The sequence below is a fragment of the Streptopelia decaocto genome (assembly GCF_964273445.1).
Source record: "Streptopelia decaocto genome assembly, chromosome: 1".
Classification (NCBI taxonomy): domain Eukaryota; kingdom Metazoa; phylum Chordata; class Aves; order Columbiformes; family Columbidae; genus Streptopelia; species Streptopelia decaocto.
Genome location: NC_138663.1, coordinates 157521496 through 157542457, shown reverse-complemented (window position 1 = coordinate 157542457; position 20962 = coordinate 157521496). Strand labels below are relative to the sequence as shown.

General features: G+C 38.7%; 1 protein-coding gene across 1 annotated transcript in view; it reads left to right on the top strand.

Annotated features, from left to right (window-relative positions):
• Positions 1–18662, top strand: part of RAP2A (RAP2A, member of RAS oncogene family) — a 33729-nt gene extending 15067 nt beyond the window's left edge. Inside the window, exon 2 of the mRNA XM_082068589.1 lies at positions 14603–18662. Coding sequence (XP_081924715.1) covers positions 14603–14840 — 238 coding nt within the window. The 3' untranslated portion in view covers positions 14841–18662. The remainder of the gene's footprint in view (positions 1–14602) is intronic.
• The last annotated feature ends 2300 nt before the right edge of the window (positions 18663–20962 follow it).

Genomic DNA, 20962 nt, shown 5'->3' with positions numbered 1-20962 from the left:
AAAAATAATTAGTGGACTTTTTTCAGGAAATTCTAGTTACCAATCAGTGATTCAACAAAGAGGGTGTAATGGACATTAGGGTTTGTGGTACCTTTAAATACAGGCTCTTTCTTAAAAGAAGCCCAACTTTCTCAAATATTTTCTTACCATTATTACGGTTGCTTTTGAGGGTTAAGTGTACAAATTATCACCCTTTCTGTACCTAGAATGTGTCAAACAGATGTTTAAATATTGCAGTGTTGTTTTGTTTCTCAGATGAAAAGTACATTATAGTTTAGCATCTTTCACAAACTGTTTCCTACCTGAATACTTTTGAAAATAAGTTTACTCAGAAAGAGACAACTAAATCGTACATGTTTTACTCAAATGTATGCGTATATGTGCAGGTGGGTTTTTTGGTCTTCCAGCCGGTGGTGTCAGGAGCCAGGACAAAAAAAAAAAAAGTGGGTTTCACCAGGTTCTGCAATCATCTTCTATTTAAAATAGTTCAAATTGACCTTTGTCCATATATGAAACTTTTGTCGCTAAGTGTCTTTCTGAACAAGTTCAGTTAAAACAATGTAAAGCCACATGGTTTGTTTCCTACATAATATAGGCAATGTTAAAACTGGTGTCCTTGTGGGAAGTTGCAACATTGTAGAGAACTTATTTAGGTTGTCCTGGCTTCTTTGTGTTTTTTCTCTCTCTAAAAAAAAAAAAAAAAGTCAGAGATATAGCCTCTTGTTCTGAAGGTTTTGATTCTTCTTTTCTCTCTCGCTCATGTATGCATGTATTGCTTTCTCTACCAGCTAGCAAAGCCATTCCTTTCCATCCATTTAGCTTAGTAACTGTCCCTTTGGGTGGCACAAGCCATCAGCCGGTGTACGGACACCAGCAAAATGCCAGTGTGGAGCTGCTCAAGTGCCCTGGGGATGCCGACAGGCAAGGAGCCGTGGGCTCCAGCCCTGGTACACCCGCTCTGCTGCTGGCACAGCTTTGGCAATGGCCAAAGCAACCAGGTGCCTAAAGCCACAGAGATGTGGTGATGGAGTCCTGAAGGTGTCCTGACTGGTGCAGGCATGGCCGAATAGCTGATAGGGTTAACTTACCCAAGATTAAAATGGTCTTCGAGGTGACTGAGTGCCACAGAGCATCTTCATAGACAAAAAAGGCTGTCAGGTTAGTAAAACTCTTCTGGGAAAAGGGAGCTTTTTTTTTTTTTTTTAACCTAGAGTAGACCCAAATAAATTAACATTTACGCAGAAGTTAAAATATAAATAGCTCAACATCTGGATGATGAGTCTATCTGAGCTCCTCATTCTAGCTGGTTTCTTTGTAATAGTTACTCAAATATTAGATTTGAAGTATACACATGTAAGGAATAATAAAATGTTTAGATTTTACTGTTTTAAATACTAGATACCCTATATGTGATATAATTTTGTAAGCAAATTATTACTAGAAAAGTTCTGGATACAAGAATGGCTAAACTGTAGTTTCAAGTCTTCCAGTATATTCAGGACACTGATGTAGAATGAAGTATTCTGGTGTTTTGTGGTGTGTTTTGGGTTTTTTGGTTTTGTTCGTTTGTTTGTTTGTTGGGGTTTTTTGTTTGTTTGTGGGGGTGTTTTGTTTGCTTTGTGTGGTTTTGTTTTGGTTTTTATTTTTTGTTTGTTTGGGTTTTTTTTGTTTATTTTGTTTTGAGGTTTTGGGGTTTTTTTGTGTGTTCTTTTTCTGTTTTGTTTGTTTGGATTTTGTTGTTGTTTTTTGGTGTTTTTTTTCTCCTGTAAATGGTACCTGTCGTAGGTAGAATGAAAAATGTTCCTAAGAAAATTATTTCTGAAGTTTATACTCAACATAGAAGAGAGGTTATGGATCAATCGAAAACTTATTAAGAAAAAAAAGGAAAAAAAAAACAAACAAAGAAACGCACAAGATTTTGCAAGCTCTTACTTTTTCTTATATATTCATATTTAGATATGGCAACAGTTTAACTTAACTAGCTGATGTGCTATTTTTGAATCAAATTTCTAAAGTTGAGTTGTTGAAGATGGTAACAACTTCTGAAAACTGTGGATAAGAAAACCATGGTATTCTGTTCATTCAAACATTCCAGTTATTTAAAGCAGGCTTATGGTAATTAGATAAATAATTCTGTAAGATAAGGGTGACCAGATTTCTGAAGTCTTAGCAGAATTTGGTTTTTTTATTTTTTCCCAAGTTAGAAGTCAAATGTTCTGGTAGCAACTCAGCAGGAATTAAGAGGCTTTGAGAGTATCTGCTAATGAAACTAGTCAAGACCTTCGGATTCACATCTGGTTGTTCATCACTAGTGTCAAATTTTATTTTGGTAAAAGAGGGTTTGAACTATAGTCATAGTACTATTTCCAAAGTAAAAGAGAAAATGATAGAACTTGCACTATTCTCTCCTAAATTGATACACAATACCAGCATGGCCACTGCCTTAGAGTTCCTGTAAAACAGTCTATCTTTTAAGAAGTACTCAGAGTTGTTACTTAATCGTACCGTTGTGAGGAACATCTGTCTCAATAGGGCATTTTTTACAAAGATTTCTTACAAGCATTGTAGGATATTTTTATTAGCTTGAAGGACATAAAACTGTGTTCTTCTTTGGTTACTAGGGCAACAAAGAAGTCTCTGCTTCATACTAGACACACAAATTCTCATCAGGCTATGCGATATCATATAAGCTCTTGTATCTATCTGCCTTAGCTTCTACACGGCGATTGATGAGAGAGGAAAATTTATGCCACACTGTTTACCTCTTAATCCCATTATTTTTCTTTTACTTGAGTTTTAAGTGACCTGAAGCTAAGCTCATTGCAAAAGGTTAAATTTTTTAAGCAGCAAATAAATAAAAGCCACTATGGAAATGCAGTTCATATCTGTACATAATGCTCGGTCCTACAGACCAGATAATGGCGATCAAAGTGTCAGAGGTGAATTTTGTGATCCAGGCTTGCATATGTTTTTCAGAGGTACAATCCGGGTAGTGCTGAAAGTCAGCAGCTCTGTCTTCTTGGAGCAAGGAGGCTCTTTCCTCAACGTGGAGAAGAATTTGCTGCTTTTGTGTGGTTCTGACTGGATGGCATGACATGATCATTCCCAAACTTTAATCCTTTGGAAGCAGGTGATGCTGCTAAGAAGGTTTTTAATTAATTGTTAGGACTGGTCTTGAAGACTGTAAAAGTGTAATTTTAATGAGCTAGAGAAAATCCTATTAGCATAGTTTAAATAAGTTTTGCAGTGGGATTTTTATTAGTGATTATAAATTAGTTAAAGGAATGCAAGAGAATGTTCACTTTGAAGAGTGAAATAATACCTTACAGGACTACAGTCTTTTGGCCCTTTAAAATTCATATGCATTTGACTATTTTGGTAGCCAAAGTTTTTACTTGGTGTATTCCACTAAAAAGTTTTGCTTTCTATAGTTCAAATAAACAAGGATAAAGAGATTGAAGTTGTCATTAACTTAGACTTGAGCTTTAGTTAATTCTGTAAAAGCTGGTTAATTCACTTTGCTTTCATAATGCTAGGATATATGTCTATCTTGAGTCCTGTAAGTATGATGATGAGTTCTTCTACACAACCAAATAGCTATAAATATTTGTGTAGCTTTGGCATTTATTTCTCAGCCTATTTTCTATGGAAACCAGCCTTATGCAACTCAGTTGTCTTCTTGTCTCATCTTCCTCTGTTACCTGCCAGTAAGTTTTGAATTCTGTGGCAAAGTTAAGCTGAATTAAACGCTGGGACAAGTTCTCAAAGAGGTCGTGGGAGGTCTGTCCTTGGAGGTTGCCAAGACTGACCCTGAGTGAGCTGGTCAAGGTCTTCTGGCCGACCTTGCCATAAGCAGGGGGTTGGACTAGAGACCTCCCAAGGTCCTTTCCCATCCCAGGGCTTCTGTGGTTTGATGTCTGGAACAAATTACAAATCTAAATAACTATTTAAGTTCTAGCTGAATTGTCAGTGGGAAAGACGCCCTGTCAGTGCTCTAGTTGTGGAAGAAACTGTGGCATGTGCTCAACCCTATTTATGGACTGAAGGATAGCGAGGGGAAGAGTTGTAGGCAGAAGGAAAAACTAGAGCTTTAGATGTCAGCATTGACTGAATCTATTAGAAACTTGACCTCATAAATTGTCATCCTCATAAATTACTTGCTAGATTCTGTGCTTAATAGAAGGGCTGGATGCTGCTTCAGCTTCTACAGATGGAATATTTACAATATCTTTGTCTGAAAGATTTTTCGTTAACCCAGCCACAGGCATAAACTTTGGTATATCTGAATTGGTACAAATTTGTTTTGCCACTTTTCTTCTCCTGCTGCTTTGTGCAGTAAATTTACAGTATATTTCAAAATATTACAGTAATTAATCTAAAGGTTTTCATGTCAACAGATATACTTCTGAGAGAAACTTCCTGTGATAAAGCATGTTTTGATAGATAAGTGATAATGCGTATTAGGGTCACTGTTAAGTTGATTGAATACAACAATGTAATAAATTAAAAGATGAAACATAATTCATAGATTTGCTCTATGATGTGCAGGAGGCTTATACTGCTTTTAATAGGTATCTGCATTTCTCATTGCCTTTGCAAAGGGACATATTCAAGCCCACATCATCAGAAAAGGTAGGCTTTTTGACCGTGTAGAAGTTGTGTACAGAAAAGCAAGGAGGGCAAGAAATCCCTCAATGTCAACATATGTTCTAAGATATTGTGAGCCCTTGCAGGTTCTGCTCAAGCCAGGGGAGCTGAAGTGAGGTAACAACCTTGGTTTTGTCCCTCATGCTGGTGTTCTTGCTCCTACTCTGAGGCACATGTAATCTAATAGCTTTATTCTTTCTGCTTGCAAGCTTGATGTTGGTGCAGAATCTGCCCTAATGTATCTATTCTCAATGTTTGTAAAGAAAACCTGAAGATTTGTGGTGTTGCGTAGCCTGCTGCTGAGAACAGCTGGGATCTGGGATGTTTTCTTCTCTTGAAGAGAGAGCAAAACTGCTAGTGCATCCTTCAGGATGTTCAGGTTGCCTTCATCATGAAGGATGGAAGGCCTCAGAGTTGTTTACATGCTAGTAGGCATTCTGAGGTTAAATCTGAGAACTGTTTTTTTCAGATGGAGAACAGAGGTACAGGGTTCAAGGGACTTGCTGGAAATTGTGCAAGAAGTCTGTAGCAGGGTATGGAACTGAACCTGTGTCTCTGAAATCTGTGTGTCAGCACTCTTCTCGCTTGAAGTTTAATGTGTTTTCTGCAAGGTATCAGAAGATAAAGTTTTAATACAAGTGTTTATGTCTGAAAAAATGTTCATTTTAAAGAACTGTCTCCTTTTAAGACTTTAGAGACTATCATCTATCTTCTATTTATATTTTAACTTCACTATCTTCCATATGTTGTACATTTGGCAGGTACTGAAAACTTTAACATATCCAGTCATGGTCATTATATTGGTACAAACATTAATAGATCAGCATGGCATATGGCTTAAAAAATATTTGAGGTCAGAAAACTAATAGTCATTAAGAATAATTTTCAATTACAGACCCAAGTTTAAATACTTAAATATTGGGCCTAATTTTCAAGATGTTGAGCTTTTCCTACAGCTAGTAGCAGCAATTTTCAGAAAAACTAGCTGCTTGACTTTAGTGTCTAGAAATTTTGAGCAAGAACTTTGTACTTAAGCAACTCATAATCTGTTCATAATTTTCTTGACAAGTAGATGGCTTTCAATGAAAACTGAGTATAGAGACAGCAACTAATGAAATAGTGCACCTGTGAGCATGTCAGTTTTGTGGGATGTTCTGATCTTCCTGTTGCTTTTAGAAACAAGAGCATCAGTCACAATGGAAGAAGTCAGGTAAAACAATTGCCTTGCATTTTACATAGACTTGAAAGTTGTGGTTTGTTGGAGCGATAAAGGACTCAGCAAATGTTCCGATTCAATGTGAAACACGCAAAAGCCATTTATTACAGAAACAAGTCTCCTTATATATGCAACTATATTCTAATCACGCATCCACGCTCCAAGCATGGATTCACTAAATGAGTATCGTGGGCTGTCCATGCGCTGGAGTCTCACTGATGATACGTCTGATGATTCACACCACACCAGGACCCCAGTGATTGAGGAACTCCCCTCTTTCTCACAGCAGATTTTGTTCTCAGCTTCTCGAAGCGGCCTTGAGATTCCTTTGAGCCAGACTAATTCAGCAACAAATCTTTATCTATCAAAACCCCTCCACAGTGGTTAATGCTTCTTAAGTTATACCAGGGAATAGAAAATTCTTACTTGAAAATTCCAGTGTTTCTAAGTTGCTAAATGTGGCCAGCACTTCAGAATTTCACCAAGATGATGTTGATGCTTGATTGTATAAGACAAGAATTTTGTTTGGCATAGAGAGGGACCTCAAAGATTAAAATATTGTTGGGATACACTCACAGAGAACCTGCTGCTGAGCAGGTAGATGTTATGTATCACTTAGAGTTTTTTCAGTCTTGATAATAGACTTCAGTGTTAGATATGAATTGTAGTGATGCATGCAAGGGAGAGGTGTCCAGTTTAAGGTGAAAGCCAGCCTCTTGTTTGTGAAGGCTTTTGAGCATCTGCCATGGCAGTGGATAAGAACTGCTGTTGTTCCTGTCACAGAGTCCTTCTTGTCATCCCCAGCAGTCCAAGTGCTGTTTGTCTCTCACTCCCCATACCAGTGCCTTTCTGCAAGGGGAACTGGTTACTAGATGTAGTGTAGCTTAAATGTTCAGGGAGTTCTGCAAACTTGCTGAGAAAAAGTCTCCCTCTCCCCTTGGAGGATTTTTCTTTAGGGCTTCCCTCTAGTGAACTCTTCTCCCATAGGGCATGTTGGCAGGCTGTTGAATTTTCAGGTCTATTTGCTGTTTTACCGTTTAAGCAGGTGACAGAGCGGAAGATAGGCTTTGACTTGAAGAAGCAGGTTGTACATGTAGACGGAGTTTGTTGTTATTCGAGTTGCCCCGTGAGATCTTAGATGCAGAAGATCCTTTATAGATAAGAATTTTTCTCTCAAGTGATTGGAAATAATCTGGGAAGTATTTCAGTGTCCTTTGTGCAGAAATGATATGCATCATCATGCTGCCTCTGTTGCAGCAAAGGAATGTAGGTTTACTAGATAGACTTTGGATATGTGTATCAGTACCATCCACCATTCTTGTCCCATGGAAGTTCTTGTCTGTAAGCTGCCTAGAAATAATGTGTTCGAGTGCTTTGGCTTAAAAGTGCTTGGGAAGCAAAGATATATATTGGTTTGTTACATTGGGTTTTGTTGTTGTTTCTTGGACTTTTGCAACTATTTCCTGTGATTATTTACAAGCACAGTACCGAGGGTGAGGCCACCAAACAATTTCAGTAAAACTGGTGTTATTTGAGACTTTTCCTAGACCTTGAAGCCAAACTGGGAAGTGTAAACTGACTCTAACAACCACAGAACTGAATTGGCTTTCAAGTATTTTATTTAAGTTGAGGTAATTATTTCCAGAAGGCTTCATGCACAAGAACAAAGATAGTTTCTGGAGCCTCCTCAAAAGTGATATGGTCTTGTGGTTATTTATTATTCTAATATTATTCTTCAAGTTGTTTTACAATTATTATTTAATTTGCTGTCCTATGAGTAAGTGCAATTATCCTGACTTTGTATACCTCAGTCTATCCATCTGATTCCCAAAGGCTGTTAAGGAGTTTATGTCAAAGCCTAGAATAAAATGTTAGATGCCCAGTCCTGCAATTAGGCCATACGCTGTTCTTTATAGCAAAATAATTCATGACTCAGCTGCCTAATTGCAGTGGGACTTCCAATAAGCTCTTTAACATCTACTCATTTATAAAAATGATTTTAAGACTCTTTTTTTTTTAAGTTGGGAGTTGTTGCTCAAGTAATTAAATCCTTACACAATATAGCTTACAAAACTGAATATTAAATGCAATAGGTAAACTGGAATGACTTGTTTAGATCAGAACAGTAGGGCTTTTACAGCTGCTCTGTATGGATTAACCTGAGAAGCTATAATAATTTCCATTAGAGAGCAAAGTGCTCGAACTTTGAAGAAACCTACTTATTTTTAGATTTATGTATCTATTTCCTGACATATTTTATACATATATACAGGTATAGGCACATCTTTGTTGGTATGTGTTTGCAGTACTCCATGGAAAAAGATACAGCTCAGCAGACTGAGCCCTTGCTGCTGATTTAACTGATAATGTTACTTTTTAAATCTACCAAAATACAAGGAATATCAGGGTTTGGAAAAAGTGAAATGACCTCTCTGCCCAAATTTATTAAGATGACATAGTAATTGCTTTAGAAGTACGTTATATTTCTTTTGTGCTGCTATGATTCAAGAATTGGAAGCTTTCAAGAAAGGGTTAAGATTGTTTGTTTTCCCCTTGACAATTCTGTGGTTTTGCTTCATCTTCCCCTGGTGTTTGAGAGGCTCAGAATCAGATGAGGGAACACCCTGTGTCTTTTCTTATCCTCTGAAGCTGATGTGAGTTTTAACTATCGAGGTTTCGGCATTAAACATCCAAGGAATTGTGTGAACAGGGTAAGAAAAAGTCTTGATATGTTTTTTTCTCTAGATGAGGAAACGTCAAGTTATGACACATTTAACTGTAGGCAGTCAAAGTTTGCAAGTTACTTTACAAAATAATGTTTAGTAATATTTACATATGAATTTGTAAACAATCTAATACATGTAACTGTTATTTTTGGTACTTTATTTCATATTGCTCAGAGTTCTTTTACTGTGAATTTTGGCAGCGTTCTTACCCCATTTTTTTTTTTAAGTCTAAAATGAAAAATAATTATTTTTACTGACCTTCTGGTATTTGCATCATCATTGTCCCTAATATCTTTATCCCTTAAATTACTTTCCTTTTTGAAATACTATCAAAAATGCCAGAAATACATTCATTAAAAAGAGGGAAAGAGAAGGGAAGATACCATGTATGTAGAAGAAGGTAATAAAGGTGGTTTAGTACTGGAGACTCCTTTTGTGATTAGAAGTGGTCATCATGGATAGATACCTTTTAGATTTCTGTGGTCCCTGTATTTAACATGTAAAGCTAGAAATCATACATCTTTCCATAAATTTCTAGTTATAAGAAACAGTCTTTAAGAACATGTTTAATGATCTTATTTTTTTTTTATTATACAGAGAGTTTCTGCATTTTGGTTGAACCTCTTTGGCTCTGATACTAAGCTCAGTCAGAAATCCTAGAAAAGATGCAACATTTCCAGAATGTGGAATTAGAAAGCAGGAACCCATCTGAACTTTTTAATGTCTTCTCCTATACTAGTCCAGCTCTCTTCTCTTCCCCCACCCCCAGTTTTGGGATACTGGGCCATCTTTGGCAAAGTTTAAGGGAAACAGATCAGTTTATTTGCCTTGGCACACTTTATTTTTTCTTCATTTTTTTTATATACACTTTTAAATTTTATTTGTATTATATTACTTTATTTTTATTACATACACTGCACATCATCTTTTGATTTTTATCTTTATCCAATGACAGCTCTATCAAGAAACCTGAGAAGTACCTTGTAAAAGAGATTCACATGTAATGTCAGGTACTGCCCATGTTTCTCTGTCTCTGAATAAGGTTGGAGGTGGAAAACCTAACAGGTGAAAATCTCTGCAGATCATTTACATACCATTAATCTTGAGGCTTTCTAAATGTTTTAAGCTGTTATTCAAAGTATACCTATTAGTCTAAACAGAAATGTGGAAGATGTATATGCAGTGTGAGGTAAGATAAAATACAGAAACTATTTATCGCTGTGTGATTTGTAAGGCTGTGTGGTCAGTGATGCATAGCTGGGCCACATAAAACATTTAAAGTCTGCGTATTTATTGATTCCATGTGGCCATGGTGTTCCATCCTCAGGAAACCAGAGGGATTTACTGTGGCCTATTAGTCCCAGAAGCTTGTTAAAGATGGATAGCAGGCTGAGGCTTAGCATTGAATAGTTCTCTGGGACTGGGACATACATGCTGGTTGTCTTTTATGGAGCAATGGCTGTATCTTGCCAGTAACGATATCCCAGATATGATGGTATTTGACTCTGCACCGGTGTCTTTCATGGGGCTATAAATTACTGCAGTCGTTTTGTCTCTTCAGGAGTTTCCACTCGGTATCTGTTGCCTTGGAGCCTAAGATAGTGAGATCATTTAAACAGGGTGAAGCACCTTGTTCTTTAAACATATTCTGCAAACACGTGTAATTGGTCTTGCAAAAATTTGTTCCTGAAGAGGTCTTGAGAAGTCAAGCCTTCCCGTGCTGCATTTGAGTCTATTTCTTCCAGGTTTTGCTGTGATCTTTGCCCTGGAACACACACTGCGCTGCGCTGATACAGAGGAAACTGGCAGCAGTTCTCGTTTTCAGGTGGCCCTCCTGCTTTTCATTAGCAATGATCAGTGCTGCTCAGAGCTTTTCAGCAGTCCTGAAAAAGTGGGACTTTCCCCCTCTGGGAAGGAGGAGCAGAACGTGCTGCTTCTCCAGTGCTAAGGGGACAGGCAGGGGGAGATGGGCTGCCCTGAAAGGCAAGACTTCTGCCCAGCTCCCATCATGGGCTGAGCTGCCCTTGCACGCATCCTGCAATGGCAGAAGCAGTCTGGATTCTCGGGACTTCGATGTAAGTGGGTTTAGCATCTTTTGCTATGCTAAAAGTGATTTTTGAGTGGGTTAGACCCTACTTGAAGCTTTTGGAAGGGTTTGTGAATTCCTGGATTTGATTTTTCTGATTGTATGGAAGGGTTCTGCATTGCTGCTTGGGCATTTGTTTCTTTTGTAAAGCAGCTTTTTTTTCCTGTTGGGTCACTGAAATTCAACAGGGTGAAAAAAAAGTGGGGAAGATATGTTCTTCCCTTCAAATTTAATGAGAATAATGTAATTCTACCACATATGAGAAATCACCCTTCCCCATGTGGGCCTGTGCTGCTACACACCACCTCAGCAGTGGCTATGCCAACATCTGGCTGGTCTGAAGCTCTGCAGATACCGAGTGGAGCCTGCAGGAGCAGGCAGAAGTCACCTCCAGCAAAAGATCAGCAGCTGTGCTAAGGAGAGCCTTGGACCAGGGATCTTCCTCATACTCATCAGAAATAAATTTGCTCAGGATAGTAACTGAGGCAGGAAATTCTGGCAGTGTTGGGAGGTTAAGGGTGGAGAGCCAGCTTGAACTTCAGAGCTTTTGTAGAGCTTTAGTTGAGAGCTACAGCTTCCACAGTGTGTTACCTGAACCTGAAAGCTGGGAAGTGCGGTGTAGAGACCCTTCGGTACTCTGAATCATAGAATCACAGAATAGTTTGAGTTGGAAGGGACCTTCAAAGGTCATCTAGTCCAACCCCCTGCAATGAGCAGGGACACCTTCAACTAGATCAGGTTGCTCAGAGCCTGGCCTTGGATGAGGACCCACTGGAACCTACTATGTGCAGCCACACAGCTTCTGTAAAGGCCTGTTAGTTCACACATGGTCAATCCCTCATCATGGTCATCATCATGTTTGGAGACCACAATTTCAGACATCTGTCTGGTTTGGCTCTCCAGTGCTTGGCTGGGGTCTGATACTGAACTGGAGCTCCTAAGCCTGTACTGGAGCCTTTATTCTGCTCAGTATCCATGGTCTGTTTTCCAATTTGCCATAGTCCAACCTCCATTATTCTAGATAATGGCTACTGAGCTTTCTATGTAGAAAGACAATTTGTATGATTATATATGTGCATGTCTACTTATATATAATACAGGCAGTTTTTATATATACTATAGGCAGGCATAAGTATATACTTTTGTAGTTTATATTTTTATATATATATTTTTAATATGGTCACACAGAATATACATATATAAAAAGTCTTTTCTCTGTAAAGTTGACTAATCAAAATTTAGGTAATACAAAGATGTATTTTGCACTTTATTTTTGCTCTGTGAGGAGGTATTTGATAAAATGCCACAATGAGAGTTTTGCCAATACACTTTCCTACGCAATTTAATGTTGTAAAGTGGTTATTGGATGAATCTGGATTATAAGGTGAATAAGGCTATTGACAGTAGGATTCCCGTCTCATTTTAAGTAGTGAATGCAAGTAGTGAATAGGGTAAATGCAAGAGGCAAAAGCAGGAAAAAGCAATACAGAAAAGTGCTTCTGTCTGTTCCACTTAATAGTTCCTAGATGGTCCTGTGCAAATAAATTAAATTAGACTTTTCACATCTATCCTGTCAGCTCATCGTGTCTTCTTTTTGCTCTGCAGTACAAAACTTCATTATTTTCACCACTCCATTTCCCAGGTGCCGAGTACTTGGAGTAAACAGATCCTCAGACATTTAGTTGCCCAGCTTTTTTAGAGTTTTTTTTAAGCACTTGAATATTTCAGTAGAACTAGCTATAAATCTGCAACAAGTATGTTTTGTTTTTTTTTTTTTCCTCATATGTTTCTCAACAAATTGGAGTGATCTTGCAGAACAAGATGAGAGGTGCTTTAATTATGTCTCATCTGATTCTTCACTGAATGCTTCTCAAGTGGCTGCTTTGAATTTCTCCATTTTTCCCACTGGTAAAATTGGGAAAACGAGAGATTACCTGGAGGATGTGGTGGGGAGCGGGGGGAGGTTTGGGGCCCTCAGATACCAAGAAGTGCAGCAAAGGTGTCTCTGATTCCACTTTTGTTGAAGGGTGTTTAATGCTGTACAGCAAATACAATAGGACACGTGCATCTGAACAATAAAGATAAAAAGAAATATTGAATTGCTGTCTTATCTGTTGAATGCCATCCATCTTATGTAATTAAAGGCTGTGCTATCGTGTGTCTAAACGCGGGAGGACAGATTTCAAGATGCTTGTGTGTATTTTGGTACTTAATTAATGGCAGCTTAGCTCTTGCAAGAGTTCCAAAGGTATCATTGTGCTAAATACTGTATATCCACAGGGTAAGAAATGGATTGTGTCTCTTCAGATGGTAAACGAGGATAGGATAAATGGTGAAAGTGAGAGGAATTCTTAACAATTATTGACCGCAGCCCTAAACTGTGGAGTAGATGACATTCCTGTAGTTAGCAAAGAGGCATAGCAAAGTTTAGAATTTCAGCTGCATCTTATGACATAGTTGGACCAATTTTTCATACTGCGGGGGTGACATAAGAGTTGCTGAGGTGGCTGGAGAAGTGTTTGCCCTTTTATCCTGACTCTGGGAGAGCCCACCATCCCTACAGTAAAGCAAACGGGAAAGCAGAGGTTCCCTGTTCCAGTGCTGAGTCTTGACAGCCGAGTTTGATCATGGCTGGTAGGTGAGACCAAGCTGCTGGATGTTTCTCTCACCCAGCTGAGGGACACGTCCCAGTGCTGCCCTGCTGCCCTTCCCAGGAGGCAGGCAAGGAGGGTGGGCAGGACTGATGGAGAAGGAGTTGTAGGTGGCTTAAGGACAGTGACATCTTCAGCTGGGACTGTTGTCTGCCCACAGCTCAGTCTTGCTCAAGTGACTGAACTCAAAGAGTACTACTAAGCTAACGTGAAGCAGAAAATCAGGTTTAAATTAAGAGGAAAGCATCTTGTTTCTCTTGGTTTAGTTTAAAGTGCTAGAAGCTGTAATCATTTTTTTTTTTCTCAGTCTTTTTTGCTTTCATGAGAAAACCCGCATAAGAGTATTTTGGAAACAGGACCAATGTTTTCTTCTCTACTATGGCAAATCTGTAAATTTAGTACTTGACTGAACACCTTAGTTGCATCTTTCAAGAAGGGTTCTGTGATTCTGTGGTTTATGCCTGTGAGGATGAAAAAAAAAGTAAGGCAGGGCAAGGATCCCCACACAAGGAGGTGCAAAATAATAAATTCCTTCATAGCTTATATGATCTGTTGTGCTGTCCAAGTTGATTATGAGGCAGAACTGTGATAGTATTGCCTGCAACATTTTTTTTCTTTTTGGCTTGTTTAACTGGCATAATGATATGAGTGCTGCAAAGGAGAGGTATATGTTCTGTGTTAGCCAATACATGGTTTTATATAACAATATTTCTGGGTATATACAGTACTTGAAGTAGGCTACATTTCCTGAAATTTCAAAGGAATTTACTGGCACTTTGGTTTTCTCCGTTTTATTTCTCCTCTGAGAGTCCCATATATATTAAGCAAAGATAAATGTACGTTTGAAAGAGAGAGTGGTGCATCCTTATCACAGGCAGGAAATACAATATGATACCTGTTGAGGGAGGAGGAGGACCTAATGTTGAGGGGAGGGCTGGACATCCATCCTGTTCTTACACCCTAAGTGAAATTGCCAACATAAAAAATGCTGTTATATTCCTAGTTTTTGTATTGTTGAAGTGTTCCTGGCAGATTTCCTGGCAGGAAGGAAAATTCAGAGGCGACGGCATTCCCTAGAACTTTAAGAATGGAGGGGAAGATAAGAAACAAGTTGTGAAATATGCAGAGTATTTTTTCAACATAAAATTTTCAAATCAGCCAAATGTCTCTTTCCTGTTGGGTCTGTACTGTTTGCAAATACAATAGATGTTTACATTTGGAATGTTGCCGTTTTTAAAATATAATTGCCTTTTTCTTTTTTTTTTTTGAACTGTAGGTATGAGAAGGTACCAGTAATTCTGGTTGGTAATAAAGTGGACCTGGAAAGTGAGAGAGAAGTATCATCGAGTGAAGGCAGAGCCTTAGCTGAAGAATGGGGCTGTCCCTTTATGGAGACCTCTGCTAAAAGTAAAACAATGGTGGATGAGCTCTTTGCAGAAATTGTTAGACAAATGAACTATGCAGCACAGCCAGACAAAGATGATCCATGCTGTTCTGCGTGTAATATACAATAGCATTAAAAATGACCTAACCTGGACTTGATTTGCAGAAGTTTTGTAAGGTGGTAAAACCGTCTACTTCACTTCCTGGTTTGTGGGTCACTTGAAATACATCTGTAGTGAAGTAGCAACATTAACTCAGAGCTGAGCATTGGAAGTCAATCACTGACTCTGAATATAATTGGGTTAAATGACCACATCTCACCCGTTTTTCCCTTTGAGCACCTGTGATTTTATGGCATAGCCAGTTGATCTACAGGGTCGTTCTGGTCAAGCGTATGTGTGTTGTCACGTCAGACAGCACCACAGCAACTATTTCCGAAGAAGCTGGACAGCTTTTGGAGGTGGGAAACAAACACAGTGGAGAGAATATCTCTGAAGACCATTCACAACTGGCATAAGCGTGGAAGAAGAGCCAAGTCTTTCAGTGTCCAATTCCCATGCTTCAGGACATGCCCTATTGCTTGTGGCCAAGTTTGTTGAGTCAAATATGTTGATTTCACCAGAACTTCCGACAGTGTTAGAGTAAGAGACTACCAGAGACCTATCTATTTTGGATTTTTCTCAAAATTGATGCTATTATTTCTACACTTTATCCCACATCTTGAAATAGAAAACATTGCACCAGTGTGTGAAATGAGGGGCAAGATCTGAAAACAAATGACAGGTGAAGAAAGAGTCTGGCATTGGAATGTTTTAAATCTTTCATTTTGCTGCTCAGAAATGGAGGATCGCTTCAGGTTTTGGTCTGCAAAAAGCCAAACAAACCCTCTGTTTACAAAGCAGGAAGCATCTTTATTTATCACTTTACTGAACCAGGAGGAAGCAACTGTGATGAAAAAAAAATTGCTGAGCCTTACTAACAAGGAACACTTTAATAGATTAACTAGTACCATCTTGTAAGGAAAATTAAGCCATGTTGCATCCATATATTCCCTTCTGCAGAAACCTCGTGGGACAGTATGAACATCCTGCATTTTTAAGTTTGTTAAAGACAACAGTTTTTCTTGCCTTGAAGGGCTACGTTCTCTGGTGTGATCCCTAACTAACCTTTGAAAATCAAGTTTGCTATTTGATAGCTTTAATGTTGAAAACTTACACTGAATAACCATGTGAAATCATTTGGTTCAGAGGTGAAATAGTTACGGTTGTAATTCCTTAGGTGAGTGTGGAAATGGCTCTTTAATTGCCTGACACACTATTCAAAGGTTGCCCCAATTATTGGAGTGTTAAATGGTGGGAGCAAATATTTTATTTTGAAAGGATGCTCGAGCTCTGACTTGCTAGTTTCATAGCAGTGAAGTATTTATCATTTGCATGACTAATGGCACAGAAATACCTATTCCGAAGTCTTACAATCAAAGTATAGAAGAGTTTTCAATCACAATGTTTAGATTTTAAATGCTGGAGAGATTGTCTTGAGCTGGGTCTTTTATAGCTAAAATTGGCCATAAAAATACAGAGTCACTGAGCCTGTGGTCTAAATAACACCATGTGTTTATTAGTTTTTCAATCTTGTGCAGTAACAGTGTAGTTCCTTGTGTTTAAATGAGTGAAAACCGAGGTGCTGGGGTGTGTGTGTGTTGAGCGTGTATGTGTGTATATGGCCCTTAGAAATGCTGTAATTGGAGTTAGGTTCGAGAGTTTTGCCTCCATCTGCAGAACTTCCTAAAAACGCTCTCATCTGCCACAAAGGAAACTTGAGTACAAAACGCCTCGCAGATTTTCATCCTTAAGTATCCTTAACATTTTGAATTCTCATTCAGTGGATGATTGCTGAAGGAAATCACATTAATGGAAGAGAACGGGCCATCTCTGCCCTTAGTCTTTCAAGACCTTTCCACAACCAATGTATCCAAGGGCATTAGATGTCGCAAAACATTAAGCCTTACTAGAACGTCAGTGTAGCCCGTTTCCCTCCTACCTGGCAGAGCTTTCGTTACTCTACGTTGTTCTCGTAGGGAGATAGGCACACCCTTTATTTCTGGCATCTTAATGCCCTTTTTGGGTGCTCTGAATCGCCCTCCTTAGAGGCACCTACCTCTTTCCGTTGACTATATAGCAAACTTAGGCTTTTAACTTTGGTCCTCTGAGTCACACAACTGATATGCCTAAACTAGATGGTATGAATGTTCTCTTCCCCCCGCCCGCCTAGTGTGTCAACCACCATGCTTAATCAAGATGCAAGATGCAGAATTAATGATATTTTGATGTATAAAATATCTAGATTGGGAAACGGTTTATTGAGCAAGTACAACCTATGTGTAAAACAGCTTGTCAGTGCGAGATCCACTGCGTAAGCACTCAAAGAAAATCCCCAAAACAACCCCAAATTTGAAACTGAGTTGGAAGTGTGTGTTATGCAATGTTGTTTACAGAGATGTTAAAATCTTACCTCACAGATTGTTCATCAACCAAGAAAATGGCATGAAGTACAATATGAACAGGCTAACATTAAGTTCTTCAGAATACAAAACAGATGGGCTTTTAATATAGAGAAAATTGCACAGTAAATTTTTAAACAGAAAATACTAATGAAAATATCTCCCAGTCTTGTTCTTCATTACACTCTTATATTTTCAAAACCGTAGGCTGTAAGTAGGCTACCACACAACGCAGCGGGGGGAAAGCGTAAGTGTTGTTTTTCATTGTATAGTTCTGAGGGAGTAGTTATGCACTATTTGTATTTCCACTAATGTGAAGGTAGTGGAGCTTGAATCAATGACAGTTGCACTCGACAGAGATTTTTTCAAATTATTGGGGGTAGTGGAAAGGGAGGCCAGTGACCCATAGAGCAGCCATGTGGTTGCCCTCCAGGAGTCATTGGTCTTGGGTCACTGTTTCATTTGTACCCTGGTAGGATTATACCAATTATAGCATTTGAAAGTTTCTTATAACATGCCTTAAAATATTATGATTTGTTCCAAAGACCCACTCTTCCTTTGGCTGTTCTTGTAGAGCTTGGTACTTTTCTACAAAGACAGCATTTCTCCAAATTTGTTGTGTTGTTTTTTGTTTTTTTTTAAAAAAGTTGCAACTTTTATTCTTTTAAGCTATGATAGTGAGAGCAACTGTTTCCTCTTTCTGTTAAAAATACACAGAAAAACTAGTCAAAGCAAACAAACCAGGATCAGATCAAGAGTATTAAACATAATTGCATTGGGTTTTGTTTCATTTTTTTTCCCCCCTGTCATGTGTTTCTCCCGGCCTGCCCTTTCAGAGCATCAACAAAACTTTTGGTGACGCTTTCTGTTCTGTTTCTAGCCTCTCCCTAACCCCAGTGCTACAGTTGCCATTACTTCTCTGTGGGAAAACTACTGGTATTTGCTTTCTTGTATAGAATGTTGCCTAAAGGTGTCAGCCATTTGGTTGGGGGGTTTTGTGCATGTTTTTTTTTTTTTAATTTTTATTTTTTTATTCTTTTTTTTTTTTTTTTTTTACCAGTGTGCCATCAAAGCACTGGTTAGGCTTTAATTGTGAAACTCCGCAACAAAAGCAAATGTTTGACAACTGCAGGAGGCTTTATCTGCATTGTTGTGCATCTGTTAATTCTTGATCAGGGTTTGAAGAAAAGACTGAAGTGGGTTCTGAAATCAGGCTTAACGCTGTTGATTTGGAGTTTCCCAGGGGTGAATTAATGTGTTTCACAGTTAATTGTTGAGCTGTAATACAACTGGCAACTTAAAATGGGGCAACAATTTGTTTTGTAACAATGTCAGTTGTTTAAACCTTGATGTTTCAAATAAAACAAGAATTGTACATAGAACTCAATGCAAACTCAGCAGTTGTATTTGGAGTTAAATTATTTTAACAAATAAATTTATTTAATGAAACCTCCCTTGCATTTCCTGTATTGTTCATTTTGGTTTGGTCAAAAAGTTCATCCAGAGCTGTCTAGGGCTACCCAGGAATTTCAAACAACACTGTCAACTGTTTGTGGTTCACCTAAGTATTTCTCGCCAAAATACTCTTCTGGTACAAATGAAATAGCAATAAGTGAAAAGCTAATATACTTCCATTTTTTCTGGATGGATGCATATTGTGATTTAAGTTATAAGCTTCATCAGGAACCATAGCAAAGGGTTTTCTCATTTACTTCTCTTCATAGAGGGTTATACCTTGACAAAAATCAGTAAGTCTTAGTATTTGATGAGATATGACTCTTGCTATGGCTAGAGAATAAAGCTTACTGTAAAATATAATAAATTATGTACAAACTTGGTCAATATATTGTATAATTAATACATAGAACTACTTCTGTAATACTGCGCTTGCAAAGGGTTACAGAAAGGATTGTTTGTTATATCAGCTGTTCAATTGATGAGTGTTTTGCAGGCTTTCAGCACCATACAAAGGCAGCTAGTGTTAGAAAGAACTTCAAATACAATTAGTGTGGTAGAGATTTATAAATGAGCAGTTGAGCTAATGCTAACAGGATTATTCTAGCTAATTTGCACTGATCAGCAGTTACATTTTAGTCACACCAGTATCACTAAAACACCCTGTTTTCAGTAATGGTGGGTGCTTGGTAGTCTCCTGTTATGTTGTGCATGCCATAAGGAAAAAGAAGCCCGAGGCTGGCACATCTTAAAAGCTCCTAGTTCTATGGATGATGTAGAAGGCTGACACATACTGCTGATTTTGTGGTTTTGATTTGCCCTTTCATCCTATAGACCAGCACCAGGGGAACTTTTGCTGATGGGTTCTTGCAATCCTGTTAATTTAGTAATATCCTTTTGTTTCACCCAAGAAGGTGGTGGGACAACAGGAATTCGTTGGGTTTTTTGAAGAGTTAAAAAAAAAAAAAAAAGGCTGGTGTGCGACATGGGCTCTTTTCAAATACTGAACAACCAGAAAACTGTTGTTTGTTTGTTTGTAGTTACTGCAGGAAACTTGGAAATAAATGTTATCCTCCATGGGTGTCAATCTTACTGGATCACCAGTCTTTGTTCACTTCTGTTGCTTGACCAGGCAGTCTCTGGACTACATCTTCTATCCCAGGTTCCCTTCAGTAGCGTTCTCTCCCTTGCTGTTTACCTGCTGCCTTGTGCTTTCTTCTCCATTGAAACATCATCCTCTTCCAGGGAGCAGGAATAATTATTCTGAAGTTGCTGACAATTGTTCTTATTGCTCTGTCTGGCTCACACGAGCGTACTCGGTATGTAGTCATGTCTTCCCTTTGCAGGCATCTATTTGATCATTCTCTTTTAGCAAACAGAAATTTCCAGATTCTACTGGCTCTGGATGCTCTAGCACCCTAGTCAGTCATCTTACTATGCATAATTCCTGTTTTGCCATAAAATCTGCAGAAGGGCCTTTTCTGTTTTTCTGTCCTAACGGCAGTCACTGAATTTGCAGACATTTTTGAGCTGCGTGTTTCTTCGTAAGGAGGTCAGTGTGAATACATCTGCATGTTGAATCTAGTTGTTACTGGTTTGGGCTTTGGTCGTCTGGTCACCACAACATGTTTTTCTTACCTTCTCACATTGGAGATAAAAAGTATTGAGTTAGTTCAACATTTATAATGTCTTTGTTGTTTTTGCTTCAGCTCCTGTCATTACACTCATCCTATGGTCTCTGAATATTTTCGGATGGCACTTCAGGAACTGGGGCTGCCCTGGGAGGCAGGGACGAGGCAGAGCCCACACGGACATTCAGATGGTGGCTTTGCATTTACAGGCTCAATTGCAGGTGGGTGGAAGGAAAAAAAAAAAGAAACAACACGTTGCTGTGAACCAGGCGCCACGTGATACCAGAATTGCTAACAGCAAATCTTCATCCCACTCTGCTGGAACCGTTTGTGGGTTTGGTTTTTTGTGTACTTTCAAGCTTGCACATTTTGGCTTGACTTGAATATTAAATAGTTTGGGCAGCACTGAGGATTTATTTCAAACTTTTTGCGGTGCGGTGATGACTTCTGTAGGCAACTGGGTAAGATGCCTGCCCGCTGCTCTTAGGAGTGTTTGCAGGGTCAGACAACCACATAGGCATCTCCCTGAAGAATGGGACAGTGGGGTGGTTAACTGGCAGGAGCGGAGGGGGTTTGGGATGCACCTAGGTAAGGAGGTGAAAATAGAAGTCTGAAAGACTCTTCAAGAGCAACCCCTAGGTAGACTGAGAGCACATTGAGTGAGAGA